We start from the raw sequence: 23,659 nt of genomic DNA on the forward strand, positions 1-23,659 counted from the left end.
TGTTCTTTGACTCATCTTCTTTAACTTTTGCCTGTTCGGCTGCCTGCCTGACTGACTGCCAGTCAGCCAGCCTTCCATACATTTTAGATAATGTTGCTATTGTTTTTGAGCAGTAAAGTGTATACAACAAATTTCCTTTGCTATTGTTTTGGGGGCAAACAGAAACGGTATGAGTATTTGTTGCTAAATTTTCAAGAAAATTATGTTTGTATTTTGAAATTCTTCTTTATCCTGTTATATAGTTCCTTATTAAGGCATTTATATTTAATTATCTTTTTTCCATAGAGTTTCTTTTTCTGGGAAACTTATTAAATTTTGATTATTGAACTTTTAGTTGTTGAAAACAAATTTGCTGCTATTTTCTTTATAAATTTATTATTAAAATGTTTATTAATTTGTTATTTTTTTTATTTGCTTTATTTTAGACAAATACTTCCAGAGGTCAATCCCCCTATCCGCCATCACAAGGTCAAAACTCAGGTTCCTATCCAAGTTCGCCTCAGCAACCACAGCCGGGGCAACAACAGCAGCAACAACAACAGCAGCAACAAAGTAGTAGTGGTAGTGGTGGCGGTAGTGGAGGTGGTCCACCACCGCCGCCACAATCTTCAAATCAAGGCACAACACCATCTCAATATTCACCGTATCCACAAAGATATCCCACACCGCCTGGCCCAGCGACAGGACCAAATCATCGAACTGCCTATACGACGCATCAGGTAAGCTTTAGAACTTAGAATTTCTGGAAACCTAATACATAAGTTGTATCTGATCCTTTTTTATGGAAAATATTAAACAAATTCACTATCAAAATATTCCAGTTATTTATATTTATAATTAAAGTTTAAATGTCAAAATTTGACTCCCACTTTAACCATAAACCCACAAAAACTGAAAAATAATAACATTATTTATTAAACTAAATTTGTTGTCTCTGAGCCTAAAAATCTATGTTTAATTGTGAATTTTTCCTAGCATTTATAAATTAGTAACGTATATTACACATATTTCCATTTATCAAACTAAATGTCGTCCCTGCTTGTCTGTCCACCCTGCCTATCTATATGTCATTTTGTCCCTACAGCTGTCAGTCAGTTTAGTCTATCGAACGAACTTGACCATTTACTTCGTACGACAACTATTATAAGCACTTGTCGTCATATAATAAATTATTAATATATACTATGTACATTGTAAATTGTAAAATTCTATAGAGATTTTGTTATTGCTTGCTCTGCTATTATTTGAATTTATAACATCCATCACATCGTGCACTACCGCCACCTACACACTTGTCTGCTTTTTTTTAGTCAAGACCTGGCATATACTTTTTGCATACTTTGCAGCTGATGTAAATTTTGTTAACAAATGATTGTTAGATTTTAAAAATTCCTCTTTTACCTTGTAAGAGAGATAAACATTTTATAATGATGGAATAAACTATTTCATCTTAATACATATTTGGGTAAATACTGAACTCAACTGAACTTGAGCAGAGCTAGAAATTAATTAAAGCTGATCGAGAACTAATCTTCAATGAGCTGGAACTTCTCTGGAATCGAATTGAAACTGGAACTTGAACTAGATCTTTAAGTGAGCTAGAATAGCAACAGATCTTTAAATAAACTAGAACTGTAAGTGATCTTTACTTTACTAGAACTGAACTAGAACTGAACTAGAACTGAAGTAGAACTGAAGTAGAACTGAAGTAGAACTGTACCGCAATTCTGTAATTTTTTAATTTTAACTACCGATATCGTAAAGTAACGATAAATATCGGTTGCATTAACGAATTCTCAATTCTGTAACTTTTTAACGACCTTAGAATATTTTAACGACAAATATCGGAAAAATATGAGAATGTCAAAAGTTTTGTATTGAAATATTTTTAAAATATAAAATTATTAACGTGAACTTTTTATTTGTCGTTACATTGCCGATACTTTTCGTTATGTTTAACAAAAAAAATCGGTGAAATATAATTCAGAATACCACATAACGACAATTATTGTTAACTTACGATTTTTTACTATTTAACGACAAAATTTTGTAGTTAAAAAGTTACTGAATTGCAGTACTGAAGTAGAACTGAACTAGAACTGAAGTAGAACTGAACTAGAACTGAACTAGAACTGAACTAGAACTGAACTAGAACTGAACTAGAACTGAACTAGAACAGAACTAGAACTGAACTAGAACTGAACTAGAACTGAACTAGAACTGAACTAGAACTGAACTAGAACTGAACTAGAACTGAACTAGAACTGAACTAGAACTGAACTAGAACTGAACTAGAACTGAACTAGAACTGAACTAGAACTGAACTAGAACTGTAGATCTGAACTAGAACTGAACTAGAACTAGAACTGAACTAGAACTGAACTAGAACTGAACTAGAACTGAACTAGAACTGAACTAGAACTGAACTAGAACTGAACTAGAACTGAACTAGAACTGAACTAGAACTGAACTAGAACTGAACTAGAACTGAACTAGAACTGAACTAGAACTGAACTAGAACTGAACTAGAACTGAACTAGAACTGAACTAGAACTGAACTAGAACTGAACTAGAACTGAACTAGAACTGAACTAGAACTGAACTAGAACTGAACTAGAACTGAACTAGAATTGAACTAGAACTGAACTAGAACTGAACTAGAACTGAACTAGAACTGAACTAGAACTGAACTAGAACAGAACTGGAACTGAACTGCAACTGAACTGAACTGAACTGAACTAGAACTGTACTTGATTTGAACTGAACTGGAATCAATTTCTTAAGATGTCTTTATTCGATTTTTATGAAATTTGTTGTTTTAATTGAACTGAATATCTATCACTATGTGTTTGTAACTCTGTAAGAGTTTGAAAATGTGGGTATCAATTATTTGTACTAAAGTATTGAACAACGAAGCATTATTTTGACCATAAATATTTAGACACAAACACATCAATGTTAGTCAAATATATACACAAACCCATTTCTGTAAAAGTAAATAGTAATGCGAAGGCTGTTTGTTCAGTGCAAAAAAAAATATAACAGTAAATAGTTGCAATGAAAATTTTCATATACAAAAAAAGACAATTAATCAGTCGTTTGTATGACTTAACTTTAAATAAAATCGCTCTGCTCAGTATTTGCGATTTAAACAGCTGTTTAATGATAGTTGCCAGATGTATTAGAACTTACCAATGTTGCTTTTAAAGAGTTAAAATTGTGGACATTCATACCAGCTGTTGGAATGTAGTTAGCATGTCGAGATAAAATTTGTAAAGTGGCTATATAGTAATATTTTTAGAATATTATCAAACTATTCTCGTTGTTAAGGATATAATAATGTGGCATTGTTTAGTAGTTTGTCGTTTTTGTCCCATCTATGTATTTTGATTGTCAATACACTTACATATATTTGCTTTTATGTGTGTAGTTAATGCAGTGATGCACTTTGTAGACATTAAGTATGTAAATATACTTTTACCAAACTATTTTCACATGTTGTGTTTGTATGTATGTATGTATGAAAATGTAATGTACATATTGTGTTTAAACACATACATATATTTGTCATATTGTATGTTAGTTTAAATGTTTTTCCTTCTACTTTAATGTGCAATAGCCATTATCCTTATAAAGTTTGTCTATTTTATCATCACCATTCATACAATCGTTCAGTCAGTCATCTATACATCCATCCGTCCATCTATTTATCTGATTTTCGATTTTATATTGATGCTGCTGCTGCCTGCCTGCAGCTGCAAAATGTACTCGTATGTATCAATGTGTTTAATATGTATAAGTGCGGTTAGGTTCTATGTGTACTCTAGGCAAGTGATTTTGTCTTAAAAGTTCATTGTCGTTTTTTGGTGCTTAATTTGAATTTTGTTCTTTACTCTTGTTAGTAGTTAATTATATTTGTAAAAATTGCCTTTATATCAATGTTGTCAAACTCTAAAGGAAACCTTAGCAATCTGGCAATGCTATTTTTTACAATGCTTTAATAGCAATATAAAAAATGAACTAGAACTAAAGTAGAATTGAAGTAGAACTGCGATAGAATATATAAAAAAGATATAACTGAACTAGAACTGAACTAGAACTGAACTAGAACTGAACTAGAACTGAACTAGAACTGAACTAGAACTGAACTAGAACTGAACAAGAACTGAACTAGAACTGAACTAGAACTGAACTAGAACTGAACTAGAACTGATCTGGAACTGAACTAGAACTAAAATGGACTGTTACCAACCATTAAAGCAATATGACAAGGTTTTTAAAAGCTGTCAAATTTCAGTGATGCTTACAAGCGATTTAGTCAAGTTTATTATTTAAAATTAAAGCATTTTTGTATTCAAGAGACTTTCTTTTTGACAAATTTGTTAACAATTTATGTTTGATAAAGACATATTGCATTAAAAAAAATTAATTACACTTAAATATCCGGGAAAGTACTTTAAAGATAAATAAATCATGTTTATAAAAAACAAACTTCCATATTTATGTGTTAAACAAAGTACGGGTAAATATTTTAAAAAGTTTCATTAATTTTTTCTAGAACTGAACACATAAAAGTTTACAATTTATAAAAACTATTCTCAAAACAAAACCCTACAAATTTAATGCTATAAAATAAATTCCTTTTTAAGCAGAAATTCATAAAAATCCTACAATAACAAATACATGTAATTGCAAATTTTTTGTTTTAATTTGAAACACGAGATAAAAAAGCAGCAATTTTTTCACAAACACGTTTTTATTTAATTTAAATAAATATTTGGTTTTTTTCTACAACATTGCTCTTTTTTATGGCATTTTATTTATTTATTTATTTGTGGCAGTAACAAAAAATGTATTAATGTTTATTTGTTTTTTTCCTCATTTTTTTTTTGCAGTATCCTGAACCAAATCGGCCTTGGCCTGGTGGTTCATCACCTGCTCCTAGTCCTGGCCCTGGTGGCCATCCCCTGCCGCCAGCATCACCTCATCATACACAGCATGGTGGTCCACCACCTAGCAGTAGTCCGAGTCATGCGCCCAGTCCATCGCCTCAACCTTCGCAAGCCTCACCATCACCTCATCAGGTAAGTCCGGCAGCTATGTATAATAACTTACATGCATTTACATACATATATACCCTGCCAACAATTTCTATCCAAATTGTAACCATAACGTTACAGCTTAATGTTTAAAACAATCTAATTTGATATAATCTGAGTGAATGAAAAGTGACCCCGTTCGGAAGAAACTGTTCCGCCTGTTTAATACTTACTTGATGTGCCCATTTCGTTTCAGTTTCAAGTCACTTTTTTATAACATAAAATTTCGTAAATGTAGTAAATTTCCAGTTTTGCCATAACAATAGAGAAGCTGGAAAGTGTTATGATTTTATACTCTTTTATGATATAAAAGCGACTTTATAATATTTTTTTTTTTTTATTTCTCCTTTATTATACTGTTTTGCACTCACTAATCTCTCACTGATGCTTATTTTATATTAAACTATGTTTTAAATATATTAAATTTTAAATTAACACAATTTATTACAAAATCTAAATTTCACAATATATCACACAACTGATCACAATGAAATAAATATATTTACTGAAACCCTGCCAGCAAATTTGAGTTTAATTTTGGATACATGAACTGAATAGTCACTATAAAGGCTCAATTTTATGTTTCTCAGTGCTAAGTTAAAAAATTTACAAAAACAAAATACAGTACTTTCTAATTTTGATCATAATTTTGTTAAATTTTAGTGCGTTTTAATATACCAAAAGCAAAATTAAATGATAATAAGTAGATAGAATAAAAATTTCAAAAACTAACACTTTTTAATACACTAAGAAGATAGTTTAATGCAGAATCATTCTTGCTCTCAAAATTCAGAAGGAAAAGTGTTTGCACATTTCAGTAAATATATTTATTTCATTGTGATCAGTTGTGTGATATATTGTGAAATTTAGATTTTGTAATAAATTGTGTTAATTTAAAATTTAATATATTTAAAACATAGTTTAATATAAAATAAGCATCAGTGAGGGATTAGTGAGTGCAAAACAGTATAATAAAGGAGAAATAAAAAAAATTATTATAAAGTCGCTTTTATATCATAAAAGAGTATAAAATCATAACACTTTCCAGCTTCTCTATTGTTATGGCAAAACTGGAAATTTACTACATTTACGAAATTTTATGTTATAAAAAAGTGACTTGAAACTGAAACGAAATGGGCACATCAAGTAAGTATTAAACAGGCGGAACAGTTTCTTCCGAACGGGGTCACTTTTCATTCACTCAGATTATATCAAATTAGATTGTTTTAAACATTAAGCTGTAACGTTATGGTTACAATTTGGATAGAAATTGTTGGCAGGGAATGTGCAAACACTTTTCCTTCTGAATTTTGAGAGCAAGAATGATTCTGCATTAAACTATCTTCTTAGTGTATTAAAAAGTGTTAGTTTTTGAAATTTTTATTCTATCTACTTATTATCATTTAATTTTGCTTTTAGTATATTAAAACGCACTAAAATTTAACAAAATTATGATCAAAATTAGAAAGTACTGTATTTTGTTTTTGTAAATTTTTTAACTTAGCACTGAGAAACATAAAATTGAGCCTTTATAGTGACTATTCAGTTCATGTATCCAAAATTAAACTCAAATTTCCTGGCAGGGTACATATTTGTGTGTTATTGCAATATGTATTATGTATTAAATTATTTATTCATATTTATTATGTATACTTTTTTGTTTTGTTGTATTTCGTAAAGGATTTTTCAATAATATATACTTTTTCATTAAATGAGGAGATATTATTTTTTAATTTACACTGATGAAAATAATTATAATTACACTTAGAGTTGATTTCGTTATAGATTTTGGGCAAGGTTTCGAAAATTAAAATAGTTTAATAAAAAACACCTTTTTTGCCAAAATTTTCTGCTTTTCTCACAATTGACAACCTAGTTAGAATATATACTGTGCTGCCATACAATTTGCAATTAAACAAAACATAGCGTTGCCAACTTTTTTATAGCTTTCTTTTAAAATGATGTTGTTTAACCCTTTTATTATTTCATTTACTGTTTAAATAGTTTGACTACAAAACATACGTCAATATTAATGTATATTTACGAATCATGCAAATGTAAATTGTAGTTTTATTTATAATTTTGTAACAGATAAATATGTATTAAATTTATTTTTACATGCGCTTTAAAAACGAAATTACCATAAATATTGAAAACATTTTAACGTTATTTGAATGCAAATAAATTTTACAAAGGAATTCTTTAACAAAATTGACTTTTTGTATTGAATCCTTTTGATTGAGTTGAACTAGATTTGAACTAAAACTAAATTAGAGTTGAACTAGAACTGAACTAGAATTGAACTAGAACTGAACTAGAACTGAACTAGATCTGAACTAGAACTGAACTAGAACTGAACTAGAACTGAACTAGAACTGAACTAGAACTGAACTAGAACTGAACTAGAACTGAACTAGAACTGAACTAGAACTGAACTAGAACTGAACTAGAACTGAACTAGAACTGAACTAGAACTGAACTAGAACTGAACTAGAACTGAACTAGAACTGAACTAGAACTGAACTAGAACTGAACTAGAACTGAACTAGAACTGAACTAGAACTGAACTAGAACTGAACTAGAACTGAACTAGAACTGAACTAGAACTGAACTAGAACTGAACTAGAACTGAACTAGAACTGAACTAGAACTGAACTAGAACTGAACTAGAACTGAACTAGAACTGAACTAGAACTGAACTAGAACTGAACTAGAACTGAACTAGAACTGAACTAGAACTGAACTAGAACTGAACTAGAACTGAACTAGAACTGAACTAGAACTGAACTAGAACTGAACTAGAACTGAACTAGAACTGATCTAGAACAGAACTAGAACTGAACTAGAACTGATCTAGAAATGAACTAGAAATGAACTAGAACTGTATTAGATCTGAATTAGACCTGAACTAGAACTGAAATAAAACTGAACTGGAACTGAATTAGAACTTGAACTGAACTAGAACCGGAACTCTTTTTATTGTAAGCGAAAGTCAGAATCATATCAGTGCGAAGCATTACATTGACTCTATAAATAAGTTTTTTACTGACAATATCGAGAAAATAACAATTAAAATAATTAAAGTTTACAATTTCAAAAAAATCCACTTTACCATATGACCATCACCATTTGGAAATACCAATGTGAGATGTTTGCCTTACATACAACCAAACACTAGGCGCCCTGTTTCTATCAAAATTCACAGACATTTTTCTGTTTTGCAGTGACATTTGGAAAAACGAAAAAAATAACAACTAATGAAAACCCATTAGATTTTACACAGATTGATGATGTTGTCGATAACGATGACGACAACGACAACAACTATTTCACATCCACTTACGTTTTATACTTACAAACAAGTAGGTATGTATGTATTTCAAATCGAAGTGACTCATAGTGGCAATCATTGATTCATTCATTCAATCGAATCACCACGATATATAAAAATACACACACATTCAGGCCAAAAGCAAAAACAAATTTTCCCAAAGCAACATTTTTTTATATATGAAAATACATGTTTTTAAACATTAAATAAAAATCAACAACTTTACTCGTCTATAGGCTTACAGAGATCTCGGCCAAATTGTATATATGTATGTGCATACAAATATATAAAATTATGTATGCAAAACATACAAAAGTGTTGTGTGCGGTCATTACGTTCGTCGTTCGTTATTCGCTTCAAATCAACCATTGCACCGTAACGTTGGAGAGTGTTGACAATTGAGGCTTATTTTGTCCTAGAATTTGTAAATAATATCTGCTAATGATATTATAGGAAGAATATAAGGTCTATATTAGATCTTGGGTTCATGCCACGCCTTCCTTTACGACCACTTTGTGTACACTATAAGAGCTACTGAAGCAATGTATGTATATGAAACTTATCATAACTAAAGATCAATCCACGGAGGGATTGATCTTTAGGCGTGGATGCCATGCCTCTATTTACTCCCACTTTCTCAAAATTAACACCAATAGACTTTAGTTTAACGTTTATTTCTTAATTAATTGACAACATTGTTGGTCTATATGATATTTCTGTGAACGTCGCCATAGTTTTGCAAATGCAAACAAATCAGAAAAAATCTATATGAAATAAAATAAAATCTACAAACCAGTCGTCGTTTTGATATTTAATTCTGTTCATGCATAAATAATGCAATCAATGTTTATTTTTTATGCTTTAATTCGTTTTCCTATACACTTTTTTTCACAATATTTAAAATTGCAACTCTGTTAGTTATTTATTTATAACAGTAATAGTAGTTAGTGTCATGGTGTGTGTGTGTGTGAGTATTTAAAATGGTTTGTTGGATTAATGTGTTTGAAAAAATGGGCGCCAAACAAATAACAAAGTTTATAAGAGGAGTAATTGCATATTACAGTTATGGAAATAATAATAAGTACATTTTGCAAAAATCTAAAAAAAGTATAAAAATGACAATAAAACTTGTAATAGTCAAAGTAAATTAAAATATATTATTTCTATTTCATTCGTTTTTCTACTACTTTTGATTTCAACCCATAGTCTCTATTATTATTTCCTTTGGTGTTTATTTATTTTCATCATTTTGCCTTTATTTGTGCATTTTAAATGTTTATTAAACTTTTTTTTTTCTCTATTTTATCATTTAAATACATTTTATTAACAATTCTAACATAATATTTGTTATTATTGTTTATGCGTTTTTTGTGGTATTTTATTTGCATTTATAACTAAAACAAATAATAATTTTTAAAATTAAATATTATGCCTAAAGCAACAAAAAATATTATAAAATGTAGCTTTGTAAACATGTTTAATTAAATTTTATTAAATTGTACTAAAAAATAAAATAAATAATAAAAATATTATAAATTTTTTAATCTGGCAACACTTTGTGTAATTGTTAAGTCTAGTCTATAGTCTAGTCTATAGTCTAGTCTATAGTCTAGTCTATAGTCTAGTCTATAGTCTAGTCTATAGTCTAGTCTATAGTCTAGTCTATAGTCTAGTCTATAGTCTAGTCTATAGTCTAGTCTATAGTCCAGTCTATAGTCTAGTCTATAGTCTAGTCTATAGTCTAGTCTATAGTCTAGTCTATAGTCTAGTCTATAGTCTAGTCTATAGTCTAGTCTATAGTCTAGTCTATAGTCTAGTCTATAGTCTAGTCTATAGTCTAGTCTATAGTCTAGTCTATAGTCTAGTCTATAGTCTAGTCTATAGTCTAGTCTATAGTCTAGTCTATAGTCTAGTCTATAGTCTAGTCTATAGTCTAGTCTATAGTCTAGTCTATAGTCTAGTCTATAGTCTAGTCTATAGTCTAGTCTATAGTCTAGTCTATAGTCTAGTCTATAGTCTAGTCTATAGTCTAGTCTATAGTCTAGTCTATAGTCTAGTCTATAGTCTAGTCTATAGTCTAGTCTATAGTCTAGTCTATAGTCTAGTCTATAGTCTAGTCTATAGTCTAGTCTATAGTCTAGTCTATAGTCTAGTCTATAGTCTAGTCTATAGTCTAGTCTATAGTCTAGTCTATAGTCTAGTCTATAGTCTAGTCTATAGTCTAGTCTATAGTCTAGTCTATAGTCTAGTCTATAGTCTAGTCTATAGTCTAGTCTATAGTCTAGTCTATAGTCTAGTCTATAGTCTAGTCTATAGTCTAGTCTATAGTCTAGTCTATAGTCTAGTCTATAGTCTAGTCTATAGTCTAGTCTATAGTCTAGTCTATAGTCTAGTCTATAGTCTAGTCTATAGTCTAGTCTATAGTCTAGTCTATAGTCTAGTCTATAGTCTAGTCTATAGTCTAGTCTATAGTCTAGTCTATAGTCTAGTCTATAGTCTAGTCTATAGTCTAGTCTATAGTCTAGTCTATTAGCTAGTCTAGTCTATAGTCTAGTCTATAGTCTAGTCTATAGTCTAGTCTATAGTCTAGTCTATAGTCTAGTCTATAGTCTAGTCTATAGTCTAGTCTATAGTCTAGTCTATAGTCTAGTCTATAGTCTAGTCTATAGTCTAGTCTATAGTCTAGTCTATAGTCTAGTCTATAGTCTAGTCTATAGTCTAGTCTATAGTCTAGTCTATAGTCTAGTCTATAGTCTAGTCTATAGTCTAGTCTATAGTCTAGTCTATAGTCTAGTCTATAGTCTAGTCTATAGTCTAGTCTATAGTCTAGTCTATAGTCTAGTCTAGTCTAGTAGTCTAGTCTATAGTCTAGTCTATAGTCTAGTCTATAGTCTAGTCTATAGTCTAGTCTATAGTCTAGTCTATAGTCTAGTCTATAGTCTAGTCTATAGTCTAGTCTATAGTCTAGTCTATAGTCTAGTCTATAACTATAGTCTAGTCTATAGACTAGTCTATAACTATAGTCTAGTCTATAGACTAGTCTATAGTCTAGTCTATAACTATAGTCTAGTCTATAGACTAGTCTATAACTATAGTCTAGTCTATAGACTAGTCTATAGTCTAGTCTATAGTCTAGTCTATAGTCTAGTCTATAGTCTAGTCTATAGTCTAGTCTATAGTCTAGTCTATAGTCTAGTCTATAGTCTAGTCTATAGTCTAGTCTATAGTCTAGTCTATAGTCTAGTCTATAGTCTAGTCTATAGTCTAGTCTATAGTCTAGTCTATAGTCTAGTCTATAACTATAGTCTAGTCTATAGACTAGTCTATAACTATAGTCTAGTCTATAGACTAGTCTATAGTCTAGTCTATAGTCTAGTCTATAGTCTAGTCTATAGTCTAGTCTATAGTCTAGTCTATAGTCTAGTCTATAGTCTAGTCTATAGTCTAGTCTATAGTCTAGTCTATAGTCTAGTCTATAGTCTAGTCTATAGTCTAGTCTATAGTCTAGTCTATAGTCTAGTCTAGTCTAGTCTATAGTCTAGTCTATAGTCTAGTCTATAGTCTAGTCTATAGTCTAGTCTATAGTCTAGTCTATAGTCTAGTCTATAGTTTAGTCTATAGTCTAGTCTAGTCTATAGTCTAGTCTATAGGCTAGTCTATAGTCTAGTCTATAGTCTAGTCTATAGACTAGTCTGTAGTCTAGTCCGTAGTCTAGCCTATAGTCTAGTCTATAATCTAGTCTATAGTCTAGTCTACATTGTAGTCTAAAGTCTATTCTTGTCTATAGTCTAGTAAGTTTTTCTAAATTCTAAATAAACTTTTTTATCTTTTTCTTGACATGTGTGACACTTGCCTTTTTCTAAAGACAACTGAGTTATGATTTACAAGACACTCAAAATGTATCAACTATAACAACAATAATAATAACAACATCATCACCATTTTTCCACCAATTGGGTCAATGTCAAGGCCAATCTTCTGGCTGTTTTTTTTTCTTCTTCTTTTGCCTTTGTTAGTTGTTGTAGTTGTTACAATAATAATGATGTTGTTGTTGAGGAGGTTTTTTTTTTAAATGTTGTTGTTTATATTATTATTACTGTGTTGTTACTGTTTTGTAGCCTTTCTTTATGGCGTTTGGTTGGCAAAAATTTTTTTTATTATTCCATTTACTTGTTTACTTTTTTTTTTGTGCTACTGTCAGTGTTCTTTTATTTCCAGTTACAAAAAAGTAACAATTTTATACACGAATCTTTTGTTTTCTTTGAAATTTACATTTTTGTTTGTTTGTGTTTTTTTTTTTTTGTTTTTTTTTTTTTTTTTGGGGGTGGTTGTTGGTGGTGCAATGTTAGTTTGAGCAATGACATACATATTTACATTTTATATATTGTTATTAACTTGTGTTACTTTTTACATATTCGTGTAATTGTCTACTTGTTAGTCTTTTGTGTAAATTATGGTTTTGTTTACTCTAGTAATCCTCATATAGAGGTTGTCTGTACAAGAAGCCGACTTACTTTGATCCATCATCCTCTTTAAGTTCCAATAAGCAAAAAACATTGGTTACCCTTGGTTACTATGAAACTCAGCTATTATTTTATTATTATTGCATACATTCCCTGACCCTGACCTTAGCACGCATATTGCCAATAGTTTGTTGTTGTGTTTAATGAGCCACAACCATATCCTTTTAAGACAAAATCTCCTTAAAGTGCAATAACTCGACACAATGGAAAGAGTAAACATATTAAACAACAAACAAATTAAGTATAGCCTACATTTAGGTAACTGCAAAAAACAAGAAATTTAGCCTACATTTAGGCGCTTGCTTATATTAAAACCTATTTGACCAGAGGCTTTAAACTGAGAGCACAATGACCTCTTAACAAATTTCCATTAATGGCTTTTAATAATAAAATTTCCAAATTACTAGTTATACAAGTAACCACATGCCGTCGGACAACTAGTAAATCATCGTCATAGACATCGTCGACATCGTCATCGTTGTTGTTATTGCTATTAACCCGTATTTATATTTACACTATACAAGTTAAGTGTTGTATTTCATACGCTTTCTAACAACGTTGTCCTCTTCGTGTATTGTGTTCAAATTTCAATAGACATCTGTATTAACAATCTTGCACGACTTCGTTTTGGTTGTCAGTATGTCTGTCTCTCTGTCTCCCTTAGCCAATGTCGAGTTGTGCGTTTTGTAATGTTTAACCGAAAATTTTGCCAGCCACTATTGCAATCATCACTTGCACTTCCTCCACTTGCACTACAAAATGCATAGAAGGTGTATGAACTTACAACTATACTAACCGAGATGAAAAGTATAAATACATGTTTAAGCCAAATTCAAAGTATATATGAATGAATGTGTGATTTTAGGAAAATATATAGAAATTTCTATTTCACTTAGAGTAAATGTATGTATGTGTGTGTGTGTGTTTGTGCGAGAGGTTGAAAAAGAATGAATGAATGGTTGACTGACTTAGTGACTGAGTGCCTGCTTGGCCTGGTTGGTTGGTTGTCTGTGTATAACAACATATTTGTAATGTTGTTGTTGCAGTGCACTGTTATATTTTGGGTACCTAGTTTTTGTTTTTTTATCCTCTGACTTGCTGTGTTTTTTCCGGGGGGGCTTCATATACATTAAAGTAAACTTTTTCCATAAAGTTTTGTTTCGAAAAGAAAGGTCGTTACGCGTCCTTGACTTTGAACTACAAATATCGTTGTCGTCGTCATCCTCAGCGCCAAACAACCATCATCCTTCATCATTCTTCTTCTTTTGCTGCTGCTTCTTGTTGGCAACATCATTCTCATAAACAAAGTAAAATTCATCGTTTGAGAGTAATTGAAAACTTGTTGAAAGTAGTTGTTGTAGTAAGAACAACAACAACAACCACGTTACAGTTATGCATTATTGCAGAATGCATTTCATAGCATAGTCTACTTTTAGAGGTCATTATATGGATGCATTTTAAAGCATACTTTTGGCCAAGTTTTTTTTTTCCTCTGCCATCATAAATTTTTTTCGAAAAAAGCGGGTTTTTGTTTAGAGTTTACGTTTTCATGGTTGACAATTTGACCTTTTTGTTGTTGTTAAAACTGAAAGGAATTTCCAGTTATTCAAAGATTTTCACTAAAGATGCATTGTTAGAAAGTGCCTCCAAGTTGCTATAATTTATAATGTTTAAAGCAACAGGGAATTGTAATAAAATTTTAAATTGGATAATGTAATAAAAAAAGGTGAAAAGGAAGCTCTTGGATTGTTAAAGTGTTCAGCGGAGACGTTGTCAAAATCACTTAGTGCAAAATTTTGACGTTCATTGAATAACGTAGAGGTTCTTTAAGGCGCTCTAATCTAAAGATAGTGGAGGTCAATGCAAAACTTGAATGCTATTAGGCGACAACCAATTATAGATCAACTTCGCCAAAGAGTTTCTCTTAAATGAAGCCTAAAGCAAATTATTTCAATTTTATTTGTATTTCACCAGCATCAGTCGCCTTAAATCAAGGGCACATCACTATATCTCCGCTATTAGGCCTGTTGTACGCTCATTTGCCAGAATATATGTTCGGAATCAAATCCAAACTCATCAATCACCAAGCTGTTGACTTCTAGAGCGAAACCTTCCCCTGAATACTCAATACAGTTTCCAGTGAAGTTTTCATGTCTTTGAACCAGAACATTTAAAGATCCTCCAATGTTATAAAAATAAATGTCATGACATCAACTAAACATAATAGACATTTAATCAAGAAGTAAACCAAAGCTATAATGATTAATTCAGATTTATGTAAACAATTCGAAATCAAACAAATTCTTAATTAAAAGAGTAAACAAAAATGTCTTGATGTTTGTACGTCAAATGCCCAGCTAATACTTTTTGTAAACAAAGAAGTAAAGGTCAGTAAAAAAATATAAAAACAAAGAAAACAAAGATGCATAAATAACGGAATGATACTTTAAACGAAATTGTAACCTTCACCTTTAATTCTTTTTTTTCAGTAATTCATTTATTCATTTATGGTTTCTTTACTCCTCTGCTCGGAACAAAGTTGCCAATATAATTGTTCATACACATACATTTTTGTTTACATTTTGGGTCTGGTGCTTCTTCTTATTTATGTTTTTTATTATTGTTTTGGTATGAATGTTTGTTTATCTGAGAATAAGTACCCAAAAAAGGGAGTTAATAGAGGTTACAAAGACCAAAAACAACAAGAGTTATTTAAAGTTTTATATGTATAAATATGTATGTTTTAAATATGTAGAAATAAATAAAAGTTTTATATACCTATGAAAATATACATAAAACGAAATATCCATTATGTATGAGTAAATGTTTGTGTTATAGTTTTTGGTGGTATAGTTTCTTTCATTGGCGTTTTTTGCTGCTTTTTTGTAGTTGTTGTTGCTGTTATTATTATTATTTTGCCGTTTTGTTGACGTCATATTGTCTGGGGGTTTGTCCTTCATGGTGTCTACGTTATGTCTACCAAAAATAATAATAATAAAAAAAATCAAAATATAAAATTGTGTGCATCTGTTGTATGTGAAAAAGGCAGCAGCAGCAGATGAAGAAGAAGAAAAAAGAAGAAGAATAAGTACCAACCAAACAGTACTAGAATAATGTATAAAAGTCGTCTTTATGTCTGTCTGTCCGTCTGTTACTCCTCTACTGTTACTGTTTGTTATTGGTTTGGCTCAGGTATGGGAAATTGTTAATTTGAAATTTCTCTAACTTTTACCAAACTTTGTTTACAATTAAAATTTACTTTTCGTTAAGATTTTTTGCATTTTTTATAAGGACTTTTAGGTTTAATTTCGAAAGAAGTTTTCACTAGATTATGGATTAGTCTAAGGACTAGTTTATGAACTACTCTGTGGAGTAGTAAATGGACTAGTCTATTGACTAATGTATTGTCTAGTATTTCACTTTGATTAGTCTTTTGACTACTTTATAGACTAGTATATTGAATATTATGTTGATTAGTATATTGGCTATTATATTGACTAGCCCATGGAAATGTCTATTGACTAGTTTATGATCTAGTCTATGGACTATTCTAATCTCTAGTCCATGGACTAGTCTTTTGATTTTACTATCGACTAGTCTATGGACATAACTTTTTATTATTCTATTAAACAGTCTACGGACTAGTCCATTGACTTGTACATGGACTAGTCTTTTGACTTACCTGTGTTCTATAGACAAGTCCATGGACTAGTCTATTGACTAATCTATATACGATCTACTCAATGGACTATTCTATTCTCTAGTCTATTCACTAGCCTATGGATAATCCTTTTTACTATACTATTGACTAATCATAGCCTGGTCTATTGCCTTATCTATTCCTGCAATTTTTGACTTGTTGGTGGAATAGTCTATTAATAGGCTAATGAAAAAGTTTTTATAAAATAAATACATCGATTTCAACAATAGTACTACATTTTCCATGCCTGTCTTGGGCTGGTGTTGTTGTTCTTGTTGTTGTCTGTCGTGTTATTCGCTGATGAGGAGGATGATATTCTTGTAGTTGTTGTTGATGATGGTGGTGCTGTTTACGTGTCGTTTTATTTTATATATTTCTTTATATAAATATATTTTTACTATATATTGTATTTGGTTGCTTCTTTGGTATGTATAAATTTCTTCTTTGTTGTTGTTATTTTTTTATTATTATTATTTGGTTGGCGGCATTCTCAAGGTTGTGTTCTACATTTTTCACAAACAATAAAAAGAGGAACAAAAAAACACTTGCATACAAACATACATAGCCCTCTCTTAAACAACAGCTTTACCAGTAATAATAACAAAAACAACAACAAGTGCTATTATTGCTTAACCTCTTTTTTAACCATTTTTTTGTAAAAAAAAAATCATTCATTTCAACTTTCCATTTTTATTTAATATACCCCATCAGCTGTTTATTTCGTTTTTGTTGTTGCTGTTTTTTTTTTTTTTTGTTACTTTTACCATAACTTGGGGTTACCCCTGTGTATCTGTTTTGTCCGTCTTTTATTCTGTTTATATTTTATTTGATTTTGATTATTTTCTACATTTCATATGATATTTTTCTTTTGATTATTTTTTCATTTGTTTTGATTGTTTTGCTGTTGTTGTTGTTGCTGCTATTTTTCGCTTTCTGTCATACATCAAAATGTTTACAAAATGAAAACAAAAGCCGCTCGGTCATTCAACTCTTCTTATTTTGTTTTTGTAGTTATTGAAATAGTCTAGTATTTGCGTTTGTAATTCTTAAAATAAAAACTTAATTATTTTGTTTAATTGTTTTATGACTTGGATTTTCCTTTTAAGTGTTAGTTTATTTGTTTTTACTTAGATTTGGAATCATTATCAGTAGTTATTTTAAAAATAATCATAATCTGACCTAGACCTATTAATATAGAAATTAATTAAACTATTTTACAAGCTCTTTAAGAAAGAAAGAATTTTTAAATTGTTTTTTTACTGGACTTTGAACTAATGACGTCTTTATGCTCTATTCTAACCTATTTCATAGTCTAGAGGCTACTTTTAAGACGAATCTATTAATCAGTTTAAGGATTGGTCTATGAACTAACTAGTCTATATACTACTCTATAAATTATTCTATGGACTAGTAGGTATATAGACTATGAACTGCTCTACTAACTTTTCTATGAATTAATTATATCATGGACCAACTTATAGGCAATTTAGTTAAAGTTGTTAATATAGAAAAAGGTCACTGCGGTATTCTGGGGCAAAAATTATTTTGTCTAGTCTATAGTCTAGTCTATAGTCTATTCTATAGTCTATTCTATAGTCTAGTCTATAGTCTAGCCTATAGTCTAGTCTATAGTCTAGTATATAGTCTAGTCTATAGTCTAGTCCATAGTCTAGTCTATAGTCTAGTCTATAGTCTAGTCTATAGTCTAGTCTATAGTCTAGTCTATAGTCTAGTCTATAGTCTAGTATATAGTCTAGTATATAGTCTAGTATATAGTCTATATAGTCTAGTATATAGTCTAGTCTATAGTCTAGTCTATAGTCTAGTCTATAGTCTAGTCTATAGTCTAGTCTATAGTCTAGTCTATAGTCTAGTCTATAGTCTAGTCTATAGTCTATTCTATAGTCTAGATATAGTCTAGTCTATAGTCTAGTCTATAGTCTAGTATATAGTCTAGTCTATAGTCTATTCTATAGTCTAGTCTATAGTCTAGTCTATAGTCTGTCTATAGTCTAGTATATAGTCTAGTCTATAGTCTAGTCTATAGTTAGTCTACTAGTCTAGTCTATAGTCTATTCTATAGTCTATCTATAGTCTATTCTATAGTCTATTCTATAGTCTATTCTATAGTCTATTCTATAGTCTATTCTATAGTCTCAGTCTATAGTCTAGTATATAGTCTAGTCTATAGTCTAGTCTATAGTCTATTCTATAGTCTATTCTATAGTCTAGTCTATAGTCTAGTCTAAAGTCTAGTCTATAGTCTAGTCTATAGTCTAGTCTATAGTCTAGTCTATAGTCTAGTCTATAGTCTAGTCTATAGTCTAGTCTATAGTCTAGTCTATAGTCTAGTCTATAGTCTAGTCTATAGTCTAGTCTATAGTCTAGTCTATAGTCTAGTCTATAGTCTAGTCTATAGTCTAGTCTATAGTCTAGTCTATAGTCTAGTCTATAGTCTAGTCTATAGTCTAGTCTATAGTCTAGTCTATAGTCTAGTCTATAGTCTAGTCTATAGTCTAGTCTATAGTCTAGTCTATAGTCTAGTCTATAGTCTAGTCTATAGTCTAGTCTATAGTCTAGTCTATAGTCTAGTCTATAGTCTAGTCTATAGTCTAGTCTATAGTCTAGTCTATTCTATTCTATAGTCTAGTATATAGTCTAGTCTATTCTATAGTCTAGTCTATAGTCTAGTATATAGTCTAGTCTATAGTCTAGTCTATAGTATAGTCCATAGTCTAGTCTATAGTCTAGTCTATAGTCTAGTCTATAGTCTAGTCTATAGTCTAGTCTATAGTCTAGTCTATAGTCTAGTCTATAGTCTAGTCTATAGTCTAGTCCATAGTCTAGTCTATTGTCTAGTCTATAGTCTAGTCTATAGTCTAGTCTATAGTCTAGTCTATAGTCTAGTCTATAGTCTAGCCTATAGTCTAGTCTATAGCCTAGTCTGTAGTCTAGTCTATAATCTAGTCTGTAGTCTAGTCTATAGTCTAGTCTATAGTCTAGTCTATAGTCTAGTCTATAGTCTAGTCTATAGTCTAGTCTATAGTCTAGTCTATAGTCTAGTCTATAGTCTAGTCTATAGTCTAGTCTATAGTCTAGTCTATAGTCTAGTCTATAGTCTAGTCTATAGTCTAGTCTATAGTCTAGTCTATAGTCTAGTCTATAGTCTAGTCTATAGTCTAGTCTATAGTCTAGTCTATAGTCTAGTCTATAGTCTAGTCTATAGTCTAGTCTATAGTCTAGTCTATAGTCTAGTCTAGTCTAGACTACTAGACTATAGTCTAGTCTATAGTCTAGTCTATAGTCTAGTCTATAGTCTAGTCTATAGTCTAGTCTATAGTCTAGTCTATAGTCTAGTCTATAGTCTAGTCTATAGTCTAGTCTATAGTCTAGTCTATAGTCTAGTCTATAGTCTAGTCTATAGTCTAGTCTATAGTCTATTCTATAGTCTAGTCTATAGTCTATTCTATAGTCTAGTCTAGTCTAGTCTATAGTCTAGTCTATAGTCTAGTCTATAGTCTAGTCTATAGTCTAGTCTATAGTCTAGTCTATAGTCTAGTCTATAGTCTAGTCTATAGTCTAGTCTATAGTCTAGTCTATAGTCTAGCCCATAGTCTAGCCTAATGTCTAGTCTAGTCTATAGTCAATAGTCTTGTCTATATTCTAGCAGAAATTTAGTTTAGTAAATGATGATTTGCCATTTTGCTTTTCTTACATAAAAGTCATAATTTTTCTTATTATATATTTTCATTCCATATTTTTATCATGAATTTTATTGTTTAAATATTTGTTGGGTTATTTTATTATTAGCATGTGTTAATTATAATTTTATGCATATTTGTTTTTTAAAAAGCATGTAATTATGGGAAGTTTGAATTGAATCATCTAAGTATTTATTTTTATATTTTGTTCGATTGTTTTTGCATATTTTCTTGGAATTCCTAAGAATTTTAAATTATATTTCATTAATAAATTTTTGTTTAAAATCCCTTTCATTTCTAATAAAACAAACAAAGTTCGTTAATTTTAATACAATCGTTTAATAACTTTTTTAAATTCTCATTTAATTTACATTTTCAAAATAAAATGTACAAAACCACGTGCTATGGTTACATACACATGCAAATACTTAACCACCATTTAACCCCAAAAAATATATTAAAGGTTTTTTATTTAGAATTTTTATGTTCGTTTTAATGTGTAATTTAGAGTTTTTTATTATAACACATAAAAAACAAAAGAATGGCAAATTCTATTCTATTTTCGGTTGAAAATATTTTCTCGGTAGCAGTAAGACGATTTGTTTTTTTTAATTATTGACCTAGGTTAGAAAAAAAAAAAACAATTTTTTCCTCATTTTTAAGAATTTTTATGGTGGTATTTTGTTCACCATTATTTAACATTTTCAGGGTTATGATTAAGTGTTTTTGCCGAATTGTTTTACATACAAATTACTGACCTCACACTTTTTATTTCAAATAAATAAGGATTCTTTTGTTTAGTTATAAGTTTACGTTTATTTAATTAATTTTTTAAGTAAATTATAAAAAAAGTTTATAATTTAATTGAAAAAACTACAAAAAGAAGACTTTTTTCTTTATTTTGTTTTGTTTAGCCTGTGGCAACACTTATTAGCATTCACCAAAAATGATTAGTTTGACAAGCAACTATAATTACTGTGTATTTTATATGTTTTGTTTACAAACAAGTTAACAACTTTTTAGTTAAAAGCAATTGAAGTAATATCATAAAATTTAAAAGCATAATGTTAAAATCTATATTGTTTTTAATAAAATGTTATGAAAATAATTTATGTTGTAGAAATTTACACAAAAAATTAAACAGAAAAATTTGATTTTACAAATTTAACTAAAAAATTATTACTTTTTTGTCTTTAGACACATTTCTAAGGCATATGTCAATTTCTTTATGTTTTTTTTAACAAATTATAAATCAAGATTATATTTTCATTACGTTTTCTTCTTCCAAAAACGACAACCTAAACCAGCATTATGTGATTCCCTCTGACCATCCTTCTTTTTGCCATATATTCTATGGCATTTTTTGTTTTTCTTCCTATTTTACAGCCATAATAAGACCCAGCAAAGCCGGCAACCTCTACCCTGACGTATACGTGATTAATGTTTGATTTTTTTGTACGAATTCTCTCGTTTGTTTATGCCACACATTTTATTTGTATTTTGCCCATTTTTTATTTTTATTAATGCCTTTTTATGCGTATTATTTACACATTTTTTGTATAATGTTTGTAGGCTTTACAACAGCAAACAAAGTTGTTTTCTTCTTCTTTTTTGGTAACATTTTTTCTGTTTGTTGTTGTTTGTTTGCAACCTAACAACATTTATCTTTATATTTTAACATATCAACTAACATTATCGCTTCAGTTGGTTGTAGTTGTTATAGAAAGCTTAACAATAAAAACAGTTGTTTGTTGTAGGCATGGCGCCATTATGCGAATAATGTTTTTTTTGTTTTGTTTTGCACAGTGGGTTACGCCTTGATATATAAAAACGTTAAAGAGAAATCTATAATTGTTATCACTAAAAAACAGTTAAACCACAACTTATCTTTGCTTATGTTATCATTCCAAGATGAATTACAATTAGAACTGTAAACAAGACAAATTGAAAGAAATTAATGATATTTAAATATCTGATATTGCCTGAATTTGTCAATTACTTTTTGTCTGAATTAACCTTAGACAACAGTTATGAAATGTACCCACTGTTTATTAATGTGGGGCCGTTCAATTGTACTAACAACTCTCATTATTCCCTGTAGGTAAAAACTTTACAACACGTTTTTTTCCTTCATTCATTTTCTTTGTTCTATTTACAACTGCAGCGAAAAAGAAAAACAGCAGCAGTAGCAAATAACTTGAAATAATGGTCCATTAGTTGAGTTCGTCATTTAGTTGTTTTTTTCTCTCTAGGTTTCCTTCTACTTTATTTATACATTTTCTTCCCTGTTCTACTGTTTTTTTTTGCCAGCGTTGCAAATGTTAAGAAGATTTATTTACTATCATCAGTAAAAACGTGTGTATGTTGTAAACTTTACCCTTGAAACCGGAAGTTTTGTCACAAAAACTACTACAACTCTAGCAGACAAAAACAATAACAACAAGGACATACAATAACTTTTTTATAAAAACAAAAACCACAAGTAGCTTTTGCTAAAATATGAAAAAAATATTTAAAGAAAACTTTTTTCTAATACATACATTGTTGCCATAACTTGAGTAAAAACAGTTAGAAAACTGTTTTGTTTAATAACATTCTTTAAGTTGTTGTTGTTGTGGTTATGGTTATAGTTGTTGTTAAAGGAGGTAAACCCCATAGGGTTCTTTTACTCTATATGTATGTTCAATTCTTTTGTTGATTTATGTTAAACTGTTTCTCGAACATACACTCTTTTGCTCTTGTGTCTTCATTTCAACTCAGAAGAGTTTGAGAGAGCTTAGTGATTGTTTAAGGCGTTAGAGAATAACTTGTTTTAAGTTCAATTAATGATTTTAGGTTCTAGTATAGGTCCCGTTAAGATTGTTAATTTAGTTTAGAACCTTTTAGTCCACCTTATCAAGTTAAGGTAGAAAACATGGCATAATCAGAAGGATGCAATTGCTCTTCTGTGCTTTCTGCTTGACTTTATAATGCAACTATCTAGACCTTATAAATCATTAACTCAATACCTGGAAAGAACAAATATTTATTATCCGACATTAATATGTAGTCACTTTCATTTATTTCAAAATTATTCGTGATAATAAATACACCTTCCTTTCCTTCATTTTCTTTTCAATTCTACTTTATTATGACAAAATATACTTCATTTTTTTTTTGCTGATTTAATAAAAACTTTAATTCTTCCTGCATTAGAGTCATACTTTTAATATTTGTAGTAATACTTACGTTAAGACGCATAAAAATCGCTTAAATATTAAGTTAAACAATACCCTGCAGTTCGTTGGTGGATCAACCCTAATTAT

General features: G+C 29.9%; 1 protein-coding gene across 7 annotated transcripts in view; it reads left to right on the top strand.

The window, feature by feature from the left end:
* The window catches only part of LOC119611262 (trithorax group protein osa-like), an 82,031-nt gene that overhangs the window by 54,239 nt on the left and 4,133 nt on the right, over positions 1-23,659 (top strand). For 6 of the 7 annotated variants that reach the window (XM_037966782.1, XM_037966784.1, XM_037966785.1 and 3 more), the window contains exons 4-5: positions 426-719; positions 4,896-5,084. In XM_037966782.1, coding sequence (XP_037822710.1) covers positions 426-719; positions 4,896-5,084 — 483 coding nt within the window. Of the gene's footprint in view, positions 1-425; positions 720-4,895; positions 5,085-8,323; positions 8,342-23,659 lie in introns of those variants that run through there. The other variant, XM_037966788.1, reaches the window with a different exon arrangement.

This window comes from Lucilia sericata, unplaced genomic scaffold, assembly GCF_015586225.1.
Source record: "Lucilia sericata isolate MDLA Ls3-8-SP2 unplaced genomic scaffold, ASM1558622v1 Contig001399F_arrow, whole genome shotgun sequence".
NCBI lineage: Eukaryota > Metazoa > Arthropoda > Insecta > Diptera > Calliphoridae > Lucilia > Lucilia sericata.